This window comes from Grus americana, chromosome 1 (assembly GCF_028858705.1).
Source record: "Grus americana isolate bGruAme1 chromosome 1, bGruAme1.mat, whole genome shotgun sequence".
Taxonomy (NCBI): domain Eukaryota; kingdom Metazoa; phylum Chordata; class Aves; order Gruiformes; family Gruidae; genus Grus; species Grus americana.
This window is the reverse complement of record NC_072852.1, coordinates 77201269-77217904: the sequence shown is the minus strand read 5'-3', so window position 1 is coordinate 77217904 and position 16636 is coordinate 77201269. Positions and strand designations below refer to the sequence as shown.

Below are 16636 nucleotides of genomic sequence, written 5' to 3'. Positions count from 1 at the left end.
GCACCTCTGCTATGAGGACAGGCTGAGAGAGCTGGGATTGTTCAGCCTGGAGAAGAGAAGGCTCTGGGGAGATCTAATTGTGGCTTACCAGTACTTGAAGGGGCCTACAGGAGAGATGGTCAGGGAGTGTAGTGACAGGACAAGGGGTAATGGGTTTAAGCTGAAGGAGGGTCAATTTAGATTAGTTATTAGGAAGAAATTCTTTACTGTGAGGGTGGTGAGGTACTGGAACAGGTTGCCCAGAGAGGCTGTGGCTGCCCCATCCCTGGAAGTGATTAAGACCAGGGTGGATGGGGCTTTGGGCAACCTGGTCTAGTGGAGGGTGTCCCTGCCCATGGCGGGAGGGGTTGGAACTAGATGATCTTTAAGGTCCCTTCCAACCCAAACCATTCTATGATAGAGGATAGATAGAAAGTGCTAGATCCAGCTTGTGATTAACAATATCTAGTCAGAAATGAAGTTAATCTCCTTCTGACAAATAAAAGTATACACTCAAAATAGGTAGACTGTCTTGTAACCTAAGTCAGATTGGTTGGTTGGGATTTTGCGTTTTCAGAAGAAGGATAGATGTACTTCGCATTTATAGATGAGGAACAGCAATGCACCCCTAGTTCATGTCTTACAGGTATTCTCTTGGTGAAAGTGCCTGGATCTCAGATAAGGCAGGTTTTTTTGCATGTGTTTTAATTCTGTTTTGGGATGATCGGGTCAAATTAAAGAACTGTGATTGGACAAGCAGAGTCATCCTTTACCACCCCACCTTAAAAATGTCTTCTCAAAGCATCATTTTTTTTCTTTTACTGTGTTTATGCCACTCAGCTATTGAGAAGAGATGACAGCAAAATATTGATGCTAGACCTAGCCAGCAGAGCTTTCTTTTACTCTAGAACATTTAGCTGTAGATTAAAGTCTTAACTGGTGACGGACTAGTGAAGAATAGCTTAGGGCATAGCACATACTTAAACACCAAGTGAGATGGCTACAAAGAGATACCATGTTGTTGACACTTCCAGTTCCTGTCTTCACATAAACAGAGCTGTGCACGCAAAAAGTACAACTTCAGAGATCTGTTTACAGCATTAATATGTGACCTAGCAGTTCCGCAGGGAAATACAATCGTGTGAAAATTTTTCTAAATGTTTATGCAAGTCATACTGTTTCAAAATAATTTGCTGCTATCACTGTATCACAATTTCTGCAACTGCTTTACTATGATGTGCAAGTAATCATGTGTTGTTAAATGGGCTGTGTTATTGGTTTTTACTACAGATAAGGATGTTATATTTCTTATTCTAACTTTCCTTTAAATAAACCTGAAGACTTCAGTGTTCTACTTAAAAGAATCACAGAGTTGTTACAGCAACATTGTGGCTTAACTTTTACCTGGTTTTTGTTCTGTTACCTAATTCTGGTCTCCAACACAGACCACAAAGGCTGTAACTTAAATGGTACTATGGGTAATGATTGGGCAATGATTGCAGAAACCAGTGTCAAGGGAGGCAGCTTCTAATGAAGTGTCTGGGATGGAAGAAGTAGAGTAATTGCTGTTCTGCAACACCTCCCTGTGTTGGAGTTGCAGAAAAGACAATAATGAATGTTTTGGTAACTCTGAGAATTGTAGTCTTCTCCTCTTAAAGGTACAGGCTCCCTTTCTTAGGTGACTGCAGGAGTATTTCGTATTGTCCAATCTATTGTAGGAGGTGATGTCTAAGATCCTTGATTATGCTTGTGGTTTTGTTTACACTTACCAGTTATGTATGATTGTATTCCCTATAACAGCCTTAAAGGTGAAGAGATAGGTCTTTGGCTGGGCAGACTTCGTACCACTACACATTATGAGGACAGCCTGCAGCAGCTGAAACTCAGGGAGTTGTTGCAGAACAGCAGCTACTTTGGTTTCTCAAGAGGCACTTCTCCCATCCCAGAGTTTGTGAGCTACTTCCTTTGGCAGGGTATCAGCAATGATCCAAATGTGTATTTTTCCTTTATAAGTCAGAGGTGTTGTAAAAGATGAAGTGAGATTTTTTCAAGCGTGTTTACTGCTGAAGACTGCAAAAAGCATTTTGCTCATTTTCACAGAATTAGGTTCCAGCCTCCTATAATTTTTTTAGTTATCTATAATAAATCATCATGACGAAATGGTCAATCTTCTATTTTGTTGGAAATACTGTAACTTTTTCTTTTAATGCATATGATCATCTGTGATTTAATATTTTGTTTAATGCTTAGAAGAAACAGGAATTTCCTGTTTCTCTTAAGAAACCTGATTATGCACATTTTAAGATTCAGTTTGGGCTAAGCTGCTGTTCATACCTGCTCAATATTGTGGAGTTTTACCTATGGCTGTTCATATATTCTGCCTAGTATTAACTTTTTGTGTGTGTTTTGGTTTTTTTAGGCTATTTTAGCAGAAAACAAGGAAAAACTGCCTATAGCAATAAACCCACCAGTTTATGACAAAGACAAAGTTTTCAAGTACGTATCTGCAAACAAAATGCTTTCTTACCAAGATTAAGTATAATAATTGCAGTGTGCTGAGGCTGAACACCCTTTTCCAGCTTTGAACAACAGAGGCAAGTTGAAGGTGTGTTTATATGTGGCCACTTGCTTAAGATTCTGACTTACTAGTTGTTCTTGTTGGATTCTTCAGAGTAAATGGTTTGTCGCTTACAGAATTTCTAAAAATAAATTTAGATTTTTTTTTTAATAAGTGCCACCTTCTAGGCCACAGAAAAGTTGTATAATGTTGTAACACTGTTTTTGCTAAGGAGTATAATGTATACAAGAAAGACTAAAGACTTCTGCATTATACTATGTATGTCTGTAGGGGTACGTGTGCTTCTCTGTGCTGTGTGAATATAACAGACTATTCCCCTTGTTCAGATGAGATTGCCAAAGAGGAATCTTGTCAAAACTTGAGATGTTTTAAATTGGATATGTGCCTTACTACAAAAATGGAGTGTATGGTGTGAAACTATTTCAGAAGAAAGCTGGAAGAACAGTGCAAAGATAAGGGATTTTTGTGAGCAAAAGCAGTGGCACTGTGTGGCTAGACTGCCTTATTACTAGTTTTATTCCAGAAAAACAATATTATGTAGCATTGCTGTGAGTTGCACTCCAGGGTGTTTGTAGTCTGACACTGGGATTTGAGTTCTTGCTTGCAACGATTTGCTTAAGGGATGAGGTTAGGCTAAAACATATTTGGTAGGTATACTCACGCCCCAGCTTCTTGTTTTGAGGGGGTTTGTTATTCACTAGATCAACTTTACTTGAGAAGAACTACTGACAATCAAAGTCAACTTTGAGTTGAGAGGCATTTGTTAACTTGCTCAGTGATAGTCTAGATTTCATTATGCAGTTGAAATCTCTGCTTAAAAGGCTGTGAGGATAAGAAAAAGCTATTTTTTCATCCAGTGTACTTGCTTCTATTTCAGATAAGGGAGTCAAAGGTAGAGCCCTTCTAATAGAAATGGAAAGAAACAGTGAGGATGTTGGGAAATGTCGACTGACTTTTCATTGCTACTTCTTTATTTTGCATCTCATATTTCAGGTGAATGGCATTCACATCAGGGAGGCAGGGAGGGAAGAAGAGGGGAAAACACATGCTAAATTCTTCCTGCTCTGCTTCTAAGGAATGTCATCAACACCCTGTCCATGCACTCCTAAGGGTTTTCCTGTTGTCATCTTTATTGAGCTCTTTTCTGGAGAGGAGAAAGGAGAGCAGCTTAGCCTCCACAGGAGGCCGGAAGGTCCTTCTAGTGTTCTGAATTTCATCTACCCAAGTTCCTTCAGGAGCAGGGTAGCATTTCAGAGTCCAGGTGGCCTAGTGGGAGTTGCAGTCTTCCAGTGCTCTTGGCCTCTTTCAAAGCTTTAAAGGTTTTAAGGATGTCACCATGGGCAGGCAGATGGGAATGTGTAAAGCTGGGTAGACATTGCCACTGTTTTAGGGGATTCAGAAGAAATTAATAGCATGAGGTTGAAAAGTTTAGAACCTGGGACAAATTCTCAGTCATCTTGTTTCCAGGTAGAGCTAAGAGAATGGGAAGATAAAATAAATGTTTATCCTGAATCCTGAAAAGCAGAGGAGCAAGTACATGTAGTTTGATATAGCAAAATTATAGGTTCAAGTAAGTCTTGTAGCATTAATAGTAACTGTTGCCCTAGGGAGATCATTCTTTTCAGCTGTGCTGATTTGCTGGCTTGAAAAAAAGGTGGATAAAAGAACTAAATGTTTCAAAGACAAAATTCATGTATTGGGCTTGATCATCGTTTTCTCTTGATCTTCTCTTTCATGCTTCTCTTCAGCTACATCAGTCATTTTTTTTAAAGATGCCCAAAGAGCTGCTATAAGATGACAACTCTGTTTTGATTGGTCTTGTCAGCTCTGTGCTTTGGGAGTTGATTCTCATAACTGCTTCTTAGCTTTAAATGCTTTGAGTAAATTAAATAACATCTAACATGTTTTAACTTATTTGCACAATTCCACTAAATACTATCATCTTTCATCCCAGAATTTATAACATCCATACTAGACTTCTATATGACAGGGGCGGGGGGAAATTGCACAGTATGTGTCAGGTGCCTGCCCTCATAGTCTGTGTTCTTCAGTGCAGAGGTCTGATTTTTTCAAATGTGTGCATTAATACTGGATATACTAAAGAACCTAAGGGAATCTGACCACTAAACTCAGTGATAGGTGTTGGCAGTGAAATACGTTAATTTTTATATAGTGTTTCTATGAAATCTTCATTCTTGAAATTAAATCTTCTGTCTTCCTGAGCCTTTGACTGTCCCAAGACTTTTATGGTAAGAGGATTGTGTATAGAATGGATGGTGTAACTTAACTTGGAGTGAGTGGAATGGCCTTATTTTCCCTCTAATCTTAATATCCACCAGTTTATCTCAGTAGTCTTCCTGCATTTAGCAAAGATAGATTGAATTCCCATTTCTTTTGTGCTGCATTTCTGTATTGTATAAGCAAGTCTTAAGATACGTAATCCAGAGTGCTCTGACACGCGAATTTCTTAGCAAGACTTCAAGATTAAGAAAAAAGGCTTTTTTATTGTTAACGTGAGTAGCACTTCCGTGAAATCTTGTGTATAACTGCAAGCTACTGGGGAAAAATGAAAGTCTTTCTATTAGTCTTTGATAGTGGTATCTTCTATAATATATAGTTATCTTCTGTGTATCTATAAAGGCAGCAGTGTTGTAGTGGGAAATTTTTGAAAGAGAAGTATTATTTTTTTAGGAAGGGGTTCTTTGTTTTTAATAGTTAACTGGGGCAGGGCGGGGGGGGGAGTACCAGAATCTATCTTTAAGTCTGCTGTTTGGAGTGCCTGAATGCAGGTTACTACTTGTATTTCTGTGTGGTGTAGAGCTTATATAGAGCGTTTAAGTGAATTGCCACTGTGGGGCAAATGGATTTTTGGATGTGCAAAAGGAGGTGACCTATCTCAGATGAATCTTCAATTTGTGTAAGGAACACTCTACTCTTCAACTGAGAAAAGTAGCTGGTGCCCAGCCAGCAGTGGGGGAGTGTATTGTTAACTAATATATTTGGAAACATGGAATAAAAAGGTGGTGGAGGGGAGTGTTTTTGCAGATAACTAACCAAATGATTGTACAGCCTTAGCCCAATTCTAACTGTGGCTGTACTCCAAATATATAACATTATACAAGTTTTATCCAACCATATTGCTTTTGAGAATTGGTGTACCAAACTCTGTACTTGGCTGTGTTACTTTCACCCTTTTTCCTGAGCTGGAAACCAGATACTGCTCACATAGCCTGGAGCAAAAGCTGGGAATCCTGAAGGCCAGCATTCCAGCACTCTGCCACAAAAAATTGTCTAATGTGTTGGCAAAATATTTCCATACCATGCTAAAGGGGCTTAATCACAAGAAGGAAAAAAACTATTGCTGATCCCATTTGAGTGGATTTAACAAGCAGCATGGGTCTATTATGTAGATCTCTTGCTACTAAGACCTATTAGCTAAGTTTGGATCCAGCTACACAGGACTAGTGTCTTTGTGGGATGATAATTTGTATTGTAGGGTGTGTTTGTAAGGGACTGATCTGGGACTGTTTGAGCAACTTAAATTCTAGTATTTCATGTGTTGTGTGTGTTCTTGTGTGTATATTTGTGTGGGGATGTTGGAAGCTTCAAGACTGTTAGAGTATTGTAAGGCCTTTTATCTTCAGGTCACCGCTTTGATTCCCTCTTCCTTCAGCAAGGACTAAAAGTTGCTCCAAACCAGTGGATGTTTGGATAGCTTGTATATGAAATGAGTTTGGTGGAACTTATACTGCATCTAGTACATCAAATTTGGTATTGTACCTTCCCCTAGTGTGCAGACTCACAAGGAGAAGCCAAGAAACCACATATTGCAGAAAGAAATTCTAGCAGGGCTGTGTGAAGATACTAACTTTGCTCTCTTGCAACAGTGGGGAAAGATTGGTGACTTCTTTCAACAGGGATGCCAGGCTGACTCTCTTCATCTACAATTAAGTCATGTGACTGGGCTACTTTTTACAGTTCATCATTACAGAGAAGTCTCTCTCAGGGGAATGCGTCTTCCAGTTGGTTAGTAGCAGAGGAGGAGAAGAAAGTTACACAACTGATAAGAATAGGTCTGGAGAGGAGAAAGAATATAGTGGTTTCTTATGGAAAAAAATTAGCAGTTGCTTAGTCTGTTCAAATGTTCCCTTACCATGAGAACTGTTTTCTATGTCAGTCTTGCATTTTGAGTCGTCATGCTGAATTCTGAATTAAGTGACCTCACTTTAAACTGTAAAATCATCAAAATAACCTATATTGCTATCTGCTAGTTGTAGCATGTCAGATGGCCAAGCCACTGATTTTGAGAGGGAAATTTCCGAAGATGTGCAACATCTTGCCTCGTTATTGGTTATGTACTGTAATGTATATCAGGTTTGGGCTGGGTTTTGGTGTGGTTTTTTTAAGAGGACTGGGAGGGGATTTATATTAAACCTCAAAGTTGTGTGTACTTCGTGCACATAAGTGATGTTCATACTTTCATATGTTTTGTTTGTTTGGAAATGTTTCTGTTCGTGTGAAGTTCTGAAGATAGTCGTCTGAAGCTACTGAGTTATTGACTGACAAGAATTCCTATTAATTTTGGGTTTATGAATGACAGCAGGTTGATTTTTAGGGCTCTTCCAGCAACAAAGGCATTTGTAAGGTCTCTTTCACTCAAGGACTGTTCATGTAGAATAGTGAATTCATGTTAGTGCTTCTCTGTCAGGGACTTAGTCACTGTCTTCTGAATTGCTATTTTTGTGAAAGTTGTAGGAGCTAAACTATCCTTGAGATTTCTGTCTCAGAACACGATTTTTTTTTTTAATCTATCCCACTTGAATTTAAAACATTTCTGTAGGTTAAGAAGAGATTGTCACGCATAGTGTGTATTGGTAAAGCGTAATTCTGGTAGGAAGCCAAGCTTTTTTCTGTTCCAGCAAGAGTTGATCAGTTTCAGAAACCAAACTTACATTTTTTTCATATGCCTTTTTCTTCCTCTAGGGTTTTCACAGACATTCAGCAAGTCCTCAACAACTTGACGCATCCCCGTTTTGTATTCACAGACAACGAGGGAGAAGCAGACATCCTCTACAACTTCTCACACTTCAAAGATTATAGGTTGCAATCATTCCCCTGATAATATAAATTCTTTTGTTGCCATAAAGACTGTTCCCAAAGGCCTCCCCAGCCTGCCTCCTTCACCCAACAACTTCTCTGTTTTGTAGGAAGCTAAGTGAGGAAAGGCCTGAGGTAATGCTGAATCAGTTCCCGTGTGAGAACCTCCTGACTGTCAAAGACTGCCTGGCATCTATCTCTAGACGAGCTGGAGGACCAGATGGGCCGAGATGGTTGCCTCGTACTTTTAACCTCCAAACAGAATTGCCTCAGTTCACTAGCTACTTTCAGCAACGTGACAGAAGGTGTCTCATTTTTCCACTTTGTTACATTTTGCGTTTTCTTGATCCCACTTTTGTCAAAGACCACTAGCCTGCATTTTTAGGCTTGGCAGCTGTTACATCACCATGAATTTGCTCTTGCTCTCTTTATGTTCAAATGAATTTTACCTGGAAAGTAAAATTTAGGTATTTTCTTTAATGTAAGAGTAATTAAGCAATGCATTTTGAAACAGAAACTTCACTATGATTTGAATACAGATTTGAAGGCTGTTGATTTTTGTCTAGTCAAGATCTTGCCTCTTGTATTTAGCAGATATACAAAGGATGGAAGTGTGTTTGCAACAAATGTTGGAGGGAGTTTCTGGGGGACCAGTAGCAGTTGTTCTTGCACTTCAGCTGGGGTGGAAAATATTTAAAGTAGTTGGGTTCTATAAGGTTGTGAAAGTAGAATTGAATTTTAGTGTTAGCCTAAAGCAGTTGTGGAGCTTTAGGGTTTTAAATCCACGCTCTTTATCCTGTTGCAGCTGCCTTGGAGTGGATGGAAACTAAGATTTTCTTTTGGTAAGAGTGCATTAGGTACTACTAGTGGAATAATGTCTTACACTTGGCATGGAGTATTCTGGTTGAAAGGTTGCTTTGGTGAGGCTTGTTTGCGGTGCCACCTGCCAGGCATTTCATTTGGCCATTCTTTGCTCTACATTTTCTGTTATTGACTGGCATAACCAGGAGAGAGCGCTCCTACCATGTATCCCTTACTGTGTGGTGTGTTAATTCCTTTTTAATATCAAGGATTGGCTGTGAATGCGATGTGTATGTAGGGAATGGAGGAGATACAAATTTTCAAATAAACAAAACAAACCCTCTTAAGTTAACACTGCTAACTTTGGCTCAGTTGATGCTGTTTATCATGAAGCTCAAGAAGATGCTCAGGATGCTTTACTAGATTAAGGAAAGGAAGACATCAAGTGTCATGCTGCCCTTACTCAGAAAGATACACTGAAAGGCCAGCATGTTCCCCTTTTTCCTCAAGGATAATTCAAATCATTTTGCCACTTGATGTGACTAGGTACAAGACAGTGAGAAGGTGGTGGTGTGCTTTCATTTTATAGAATCATTTTGGTTGGAAAAGACCTTTAAGACCATCAAGTCCAACCGTTCTTGCAATATGAACTGTGGAGATATTGTGTGATTGCTTCCCAAAGAGATGAGTTAGGGTGTCATTTAATGTGAATGATTTGGAGGTGTTAGTAGGGAATCAACTTGCAAAATTGCACGATACCCTGCCAAAATGTTCTCGGGCTCCTGGCAGAATGATTTCCGCACTGTGACCTGTGTGTGTTCGTGATGATGCTGCCATGCTGATGGGTTGTTTTCTCCTTTTCACAGAATCACGGAACGGTAGGGGTTGGAAGGGACCTCTGGAGATCATCTAGTCGAACCCCTCTGCTAGAGCAGAATCACCTAGAGCAGGTTGCAGAGGATAGTGTCCAGGCAGGTTTTGAATATCTCTAGAGAAAGAGACTCCACAGCCTTTCCGGGCAGCCTCTTCCAGTGCTCTGTCACCCTTTGGAAGGAATCAGGTGCAGAAGGAGGAAATAGTGAAAGCATGCTAGATCCTAACTGAAAAGATCAGTGAAAGCTACCGCTGTCTTTTGTCTCCTTTACACAGGCTTACCGCTCCCAGCTGTCAGTCAAAAATCCTTACTTCTTGCACTGTAGCCCATAGCTTTATAATATATTTATTCAAGGGACTACATAGATCAGGGCAAGTGGATGTTCTGACAGATGAATGAGGTGGATACTTACAGGTGTTGGCTTCTCTCTCTCTCTTTCTCCCCCTCTCAGAGGAGAAGACAATCACTGGATATGCAAGCCATGGAACTTGGCCAGAAGCCTGGATACGCACATCACCAACAGCCTTAATAATATCATCAGGCATAGGGAAAGCAGCCCAAAGGTTAGAGAGCATGGTTTTGAATGTGATTTAAAGGGGAGAGCTTAAAAAAGTACCTTCATAGAAGGTCTAAAAATACAAAGGAGGAAGGTTTATTTTCTTCAAAATTTATATGCTGGCCATAAGCATACAGTTTCAATCAATTCAGAATTGATTCAGATTTGAATTGGTCATTTGTTGCAGTGATGAACTCCAAGCCTGGTGTTTTCTTTTTAAAAACAAAAAACCCCAAACAAACAAAAACCCCAAAACTTGCCCTGACAGTAATGAATACTGCAGTCCATTGCTGCTTTAATGCTAATTTTCAGGCTGGCAGATGAATACACATTAGCTACAGTTAGCATTGGTAATAAATTTTGGAACATTATTGCTTCTGTCCCCTCATTGACTGTTACTGCTGATCCACAGCTTTGCTCATTGGCACAAAGTACCGTCTTTGCCAATAATAGATGAATTATGGAGCTTTTTATAGGCAGTCTACAATATGCGGTCATATGTCAGAGTGTCGCTTCAGCTTTATTTCTGTTGGTGGGTGGACTGCATGTATCTTTGAGAATGGAGAAATGCACAAAGAATTGCTTCACACTTCTAGTTCAAAAAAATAAGGTCACCGAAATTATAAATAAAATTAATTTTGTGATTTTGAAAAATGGGGATGTTCTGGCCTCCCACTTTCCTTACCCTGACATCAAAGAGTTTGATAAAAGGTACCTGTATGCCTAACAACATTGTGTATTCGTGCGCGTTTCTAAAGAAAAACTGAAATGTGTACAAGAATACCTTAAGTCATCAAGATCCAGTGACACTTTGTTTTCATTTCAGCTGAATTATGTTTACTGTGGGTGTTTTTTCCTTTGTTATAGGTAGTGTGCAAATATATCGAGAATCCAGTCTTGTTTCACCGAGAAGATGTGGGGATGGTTAAATTTGACATCCGTTATGTTGTATTGCTGCGGTCCATAAAACCACTCAAGCTGTATACCTATGATGTATTCTGGCTGCGCTTTTCAAATCGGTAATTACATTCTCCTCATTAGTGTGGAGGGGCTTAGAATTAAATCTGATACCTTGGAAACTAAGGAATTGTTTTATTCCTTAGGGCATTTTCACTTGATGACTTGGATGACTATGAGAAGCATTTCACAGTCATGAATTATGTTCCCGGTGTAACATTAAAACAGGTAAGAAAACAGTCCAAAACATTCCCTCACCTTTCTGTTGTTAGAAAATCTTCTAGTGCCTCCTCTGTGACCGTTGCTAAATAACCTATTTCACATCCACTTAAACAAGCAGTGAGGGCGTTGAAAGTACCCTGAGCAAATATTTTCCTAGACTTTTCCCCCTCTGGACCCCAGTCATCTGTGATTATGTAAGGTAATACAAACATACATCCTAAATATAACCCATATTGATAGAGATCAGTAAAGTAACTTTTAAAACGGCAGCTAATAATCGTCAAAGACTTCAGTGTAATCTTTTATGACAAGAAATACTGGAACAAGAAAAGTATTCAGGAACTGTCTAATTCTCTAGTTCTCTGCCTGGGTTTGTATGATTGGTAAAAAAGTACTTGATGATCCGTTCTCTTTGTCATGTGATAGCTCAGTCATTCCCAATTGAAACAGTCTTTGATGTTGCTAAACTGTTTTAGGTACACTGTGAAGAATTTATTCCTCTGTTTGAAAAACAATATCCTGAATATCCTTGGACAATGGTACAAGTAAGTCAGCAATTCATGTTTCTTTTGTAAATATTCATAGATCTTTTTTTACTCAGCAAACTAGCTTTTCCAAAAGCAGTGCTGTTTTTTGTTGAGTTTTTTATTCATAAGACATACTTCCTATGTATCAGTTCCACAAAGGACAGCAAATGTTAACCTTTAGTTCAGAAGCATTTAGTAACTTAGCGTAATTCCCCCTCAAACATTTTGTTGTTGTTAGCATTTGAGAATTTTATTTCATGATTAGACTATGAGAATTCTTTATATTGGACTTAGTAATAAAGCCAGTCCTGACTACCCTCAGGATCCTGGGAGCAGGATCTTTTTTCTTGGGAGTTCCATCTTTTTGGCAGAAGGTTGCCAATAATCTAAGCCAATGGTTGTGAAGAATTAGTATTTCATGAGAAAAGACAGGGAAGTCCAGAATATAAAGCATGCTAATAACTACAGGTGTTGCTCACATGACTGTGGAAAAGTTGTTTTCAAAGCCTTCACTACTCTTCAACAGAATATTAACTCTGATTCTGAAAAGCTGAACCACTGAAGTATTTGGGCTCTTTCTTCCTTTGTTCCAAATGACTTCACCAGATAAGGAGCTGTCAGAACAAGTAGGAAAATAAAGTAAACAGGAAATTACAGTATATAGTAATCTCAGTGGAATGGCATCACAGGTTTTGATTTATCTATTTTAAGCAGAGCTGTCAGTTTCAAGATTTCCCTGTACGCTTCAGGTTAGCTTGCTGTGCAGTGCACTGCTGCTCACTCACAAAATAAGGATGTGCCCAGCTGTGCCCAAGTGGCTGATAGAAATAAGCACTGCCCCTGCTCCAGGTGTACTATGCTGGAAGGGTTATGCTGCCAGATTGGGTGGTGAAGAGGCTGTGTTTGTATACTGTAGGATATTTAAAAGAAAACAAGTTAGGCTGGTTGTCTCCCTTTTCTTGAAGACCTTTCTCCACCAATGTACTGTCTCTGAGCTAGTGAGTTAGAACCCCTGTTTGTTAAATTAAATCTTGACTGCAATGCAAAATTTCCAGCTGCTGTCCCAGCTTCTCTGTGTTAGTGAGCTGGCTAGAGCCCTGTCCCTGGTTGTTGCATTAATGACTTATCATGAGAAAGTAGATGGTTCCCTAATACTAGGGCATCTTTTATCTGCAAAGAGGAGGCTCCAAATACTATAGTTCCATAAAATGTGCAAGGCAGCTGATGATGGCCTTCTCGCTGATTTTTTTTTTCTTTAACTCATGCTTGAAAGAAAAAGCTGAATGTGAAGAGATGGTTCAGAAACATGCACAAAACTGAATTGTTGCATTCTTCCATGTCTATCGGGGTAGAAGATGCAGAATGAATGGTAGCTGACCATTTATATGTGCATATGCTTTCAAAAGTGAATAAATTACCCAACTTTGGGTTGACTTCCATAAACAATTTACATCAGTTTTAACTAGAACCTCCTATCCAGTCAATGATACTCAAGTATGATGGGTTTTGCAGCATTAGGTTTAAAATAGTCTGGAAGAGACTAGCAGGGGTGAAAAAGGGACACATCAAAATATGTACTGTAGGTTACCCAAAGTTGCCCTGTGTGCAGACTGCGAAGTATTACACCATCTTTTCATTTGCAGAAGGAATGGTTCATTGCAGTATAGACTCAATGCTAAAATTCACACTTGTATATTCTTTCTGGTTTATTTCACTTTCATGTTGGACATCTGATTGTTTCTTGACATACCAATGTAGCAGGTTCTTAATCTCCATGTCCCCACCACCCTTTTTAGAGGAGTGTAAGTGGGTAGAAGATTTTTTCATTGCAAAACAAAATGAAGTTAGAATACAACTTAATAGGCAGGCAAGTCAGAACATCACAGTTGTACCGTTGGTGTTCACAGAGCTCTCCTGGGTTTTCTTTTTTTCCCTCCTCTGCCCATAAATGCAATATTGTACATAATGCCTGAGTAGAGAGTTAATTCTAATATTAAATGCCCTATTTTCAGGATTTTCGTAGTACAGATTTGATCCCCAGAAAAGTCCGTGGATATTGCCAGGTGCTCGGTGCTTTCCCTGTGTTGTCTTGAGGTGTAAATGCACATTTTGAAGCTAATACTGTGCAGATTTTCATCTGTTGGCTAGTGTAATTTATACACACTTTTTAAAAAGCTGCATGAATAAAGTGATTAAAAATGTTTATTGCTCTTATAGACTCTCGCTTCTCATTGAGACCTTTTTCTGTTATTAGGCAAGTATTTTTAAGGCATTTGCTGAATTGTTCCAAGTTGCTTCAGCTAAACCTGCGCCTCTTGGCATCTGTGATTATCCGTCATCCAGAGCGATATATGCCATTGACTTGATGCTTAAATGGGACACCAGCAGAGATGGTGAGAAGCTCATTTCTTTGAATGTTGAATTCTTTATATTTGTGGACATTTTCAGAACTTTATTTCTCCTGTCTGAACTCTTACTGCTTTTCAAGCAGTGTGAGCTGTGTGCTCTGTGCCTCCTGCTGACCTCAAAGCATATCTGGAGTTGCAGATCTGTGGGGTTAGCATCTGCCATGCTGGTTAACGCTAATGGTGGAGCTGTTAACTGTGCTTGGCTGAGTCCTAGCTTCCCTTGTGTCCCTGCTACTGCCATTCTCTGTTTGAAAAAACACAAACAAAACCCTACCACCACCCCCCCAAAAAAAAAAAAACCAACTGTACAGCAATCTAGTCACTCTGACAGCAGCAAGTTTTCTTTCCCATTTACAGTGAGAGAATGTCTGAAATACCTGTCTCCATGAAAACCTTAGAGAGACATCTTACTATCTGTGGCTTCCAGGCTTGGCCCACTGTCTTCAATGCACAATTACTTATTAAAGCAAGGAAGGGACCACGTTCACCATTTCGGTGCCATTGATGTCCTCATGACTGTCACTCAGTTGTTGTCAAGTCTCGGCAAGAACATGTATGTGAAGCTGCTTCAGGTTAGTGCCACAGCACTAACCACCTGGAGCCTTTCTTCCAGCCAGTTGTGGAGGACTGGTACCAAAATTTGCCAAACAGGGTGAATTCTTTATTATCTTACTAGGAGGCTCAAAAATGTTCTGTAAGTGTGCTCAGCCCAGATGTGTTTCTTGTAGGTAGAAAAGCAGCAGGGGCACCAACGCAAGAAGGACTGCTGGGGAGTATTAAACAGAACTGAGTGTACTCTTTTCTTGTGACATTGTAGTCCCTGGGACACAGAAGAAATTAATTGCCTGTGCCCAGGTTTGCTGGAGGAGTGATTCAATGTTGTATGTTGGGTGGGTGTCCCTAGCCCGCTGTTGTAGTGGCTGGTTCTGTAAATATCAAATCACTTTCATGGAGGGAAATGATTGAGAAAAAGGAGGTGTAGAATTGAGCCTTTCCTGTTCAGATCAGGTAGAGCAAGAGTTTGAATTTAGGTCTGCTACATCCATGTTGAATGCTCTTTCACCTGAGAGTTGTCTTGAATGGGAGAAGCAAAGCAACTCACTATTATTATTAGCTTGAGGAAAACTGTTGTAGTAAAAGGACCAACCTCATATCACAGCCCTGGCTGAACATGAGCTGCCCAGGTCATTAGCCTTTTGGAGATGGGGGCATGGGTGTCCACAGCTGAGATGCCGTAGGCAGCCTGTGGACAAATAGGTTAATTGCTTCTGTGCAGAGCAGAGTATGGTTTACCTACTTGTACCCTCACTTACGATCTCAACACCAGACAGGAAATAAAATCCTTTGTTTCTCTTTGTACAGAATGCATTTGATTCTGAACTGTACTGTTGAAGTTTTAAGAGAAAATTAAACTTCCAGATTTCCTTCTAGGAGTGAGATGAAGTGGCAGGTGGGAGTGGCTGTAGTGTAAAGGAACAGGACTGCTAGAACTAGAAAGGTAGATATCTAAGAGCTTTAAGAAAGGAAGGTTTGTACTGAAATGTGAAAGGAAGAGCAGAGTTTTCTGGAAGATGTTTCAGACTGTCAAGCAAGACAGCTGTATTAGGAAGATCATATTAAATTGCTGCAAATTCTCACTCTAAATAAGGCATTGGATTAGCACAGTGATTGCAGAATCTATTGGATAATTGTCCTCTGGATAGTGATGGTAGAACAGACCACTGACCCTCAGAAGAAGAAGAAGAAAAAAAAAAACCCCACAACAAACCCACTGCAATAAAAACACCCTACCAAATTGCCAGCTTGGGCCATAAGAGATGGCTTTTTCCAGTCATTTCCTGTAATTTCTAGCTTAAAGACAGGTAGTGATTCAGGATCTCTATAGAGCTTGTATTAAGAGGGAATGTTTGTGTTCTCCTTTACAGGGAAAAGAATAATGCAGCCTCAGATCTTGGAGGTGAACTTTAATCCTGACTGTGATAGAGCCTGCAAATACCACCCTACCTTTTTTAATGACGTCTTCAGCACCCTATTTCTGGATGAAACAGACAGCTGCCATGTGACGTGCATTGTCTAGCCACAGGAGGCTTGATTCTATTAATTTCCTTCCCAGATATGCTTAACAGCAAGATTTATATTTCAGTTCTATGAGCTGCAGATGCAACTATTTTCCTATACTGGTAACCCAGGAAAAAAAAAACCAACAACCAGATCAGAAGAATATGCATATACCATTATACTGTATTGATAATCATTTTGTCTGCATTTTCCTTGTCTTGCTTAGTTCTATAAATCATTAGTTTGTGTTGACCAAATGTCTTGTTTATGGAATATGGGAGACCTCAAAATAGGACAGTAACTGGAGCAGTTGACTTGTTTCTCAGGTAGCCTGATTGCTTGCTTGCTGGGAAACATTCCATAAGTTCCCTATGTCAACATTAAAACTATAATTTACTGAACCATGTTGGAGTTTGTATATGTCTGTCTTATCTACTTCTCTTATACAAAGATCTAAAATGTTCTGATGGGAACATAGTATGTTGTTTAAGTCCAGTGAACTACTAGGGTAATGAGATGGAAGATTTGATGGCTCTTCCCACTTTTTCATTTAAAAAAAGGCAAACAAAACTCACCGCA

General features: G+C 39.6%; 1 protein-coding gene across 2 annotated transcripts in view; it reads left to right on the top strand.

The window, feature by feature from the left end:
* The window catches only part of TTLL12 (tubulin tyrosine ligase like 12), a 30447-nt gene extending 13988 nt beyond the window's left edge, over nucleotides 1-16459 (top strand). For both annotated transcript variants that reach the window (XM_054809686.1, XM_054809694.1), the window contains 9 exons: nucleotides 2399-2475; nucleotides 7541-7657; nucleotides 7765-7959; nucleotides 9781-9892; nucleotides 10753-10904; nucleotides 10989-11070; nucleotides 11541-11609; nucleotides 13846-13984; nucleotides 15925-16459. In XM_054809686.1, coding sequence (XP_054665661.1) covers nucleotides 2399-2475; nucleotides 7541-7657; nucleotides 7765-7959; nucleotides 9781-9892; nucleotides 10753-10904; nucleotides 10989-11070; nucleotides 11541-11609; nucleotides 13846-13984; nucleotides 15925-16076 — 1095 coding nt within the window. In that variant the 3' untranslated portion in view covers nucleotides 16077-16459. The remainder of the gene's footprint in view (nucleotides 1-2398; nucleotides 2476-7540; nucleotides 7658-7764; nucleotides 7960-9780; nucleotides 9893-10752; nucleotides 10905-10988; nucleotides 11071-11540; nucleotides 11610-13845; nucleotides 13985-15924) is intronic.
* The last annotated feature ends 177 nt before the right edge of the window (nucleotides 16460-16636 follow it).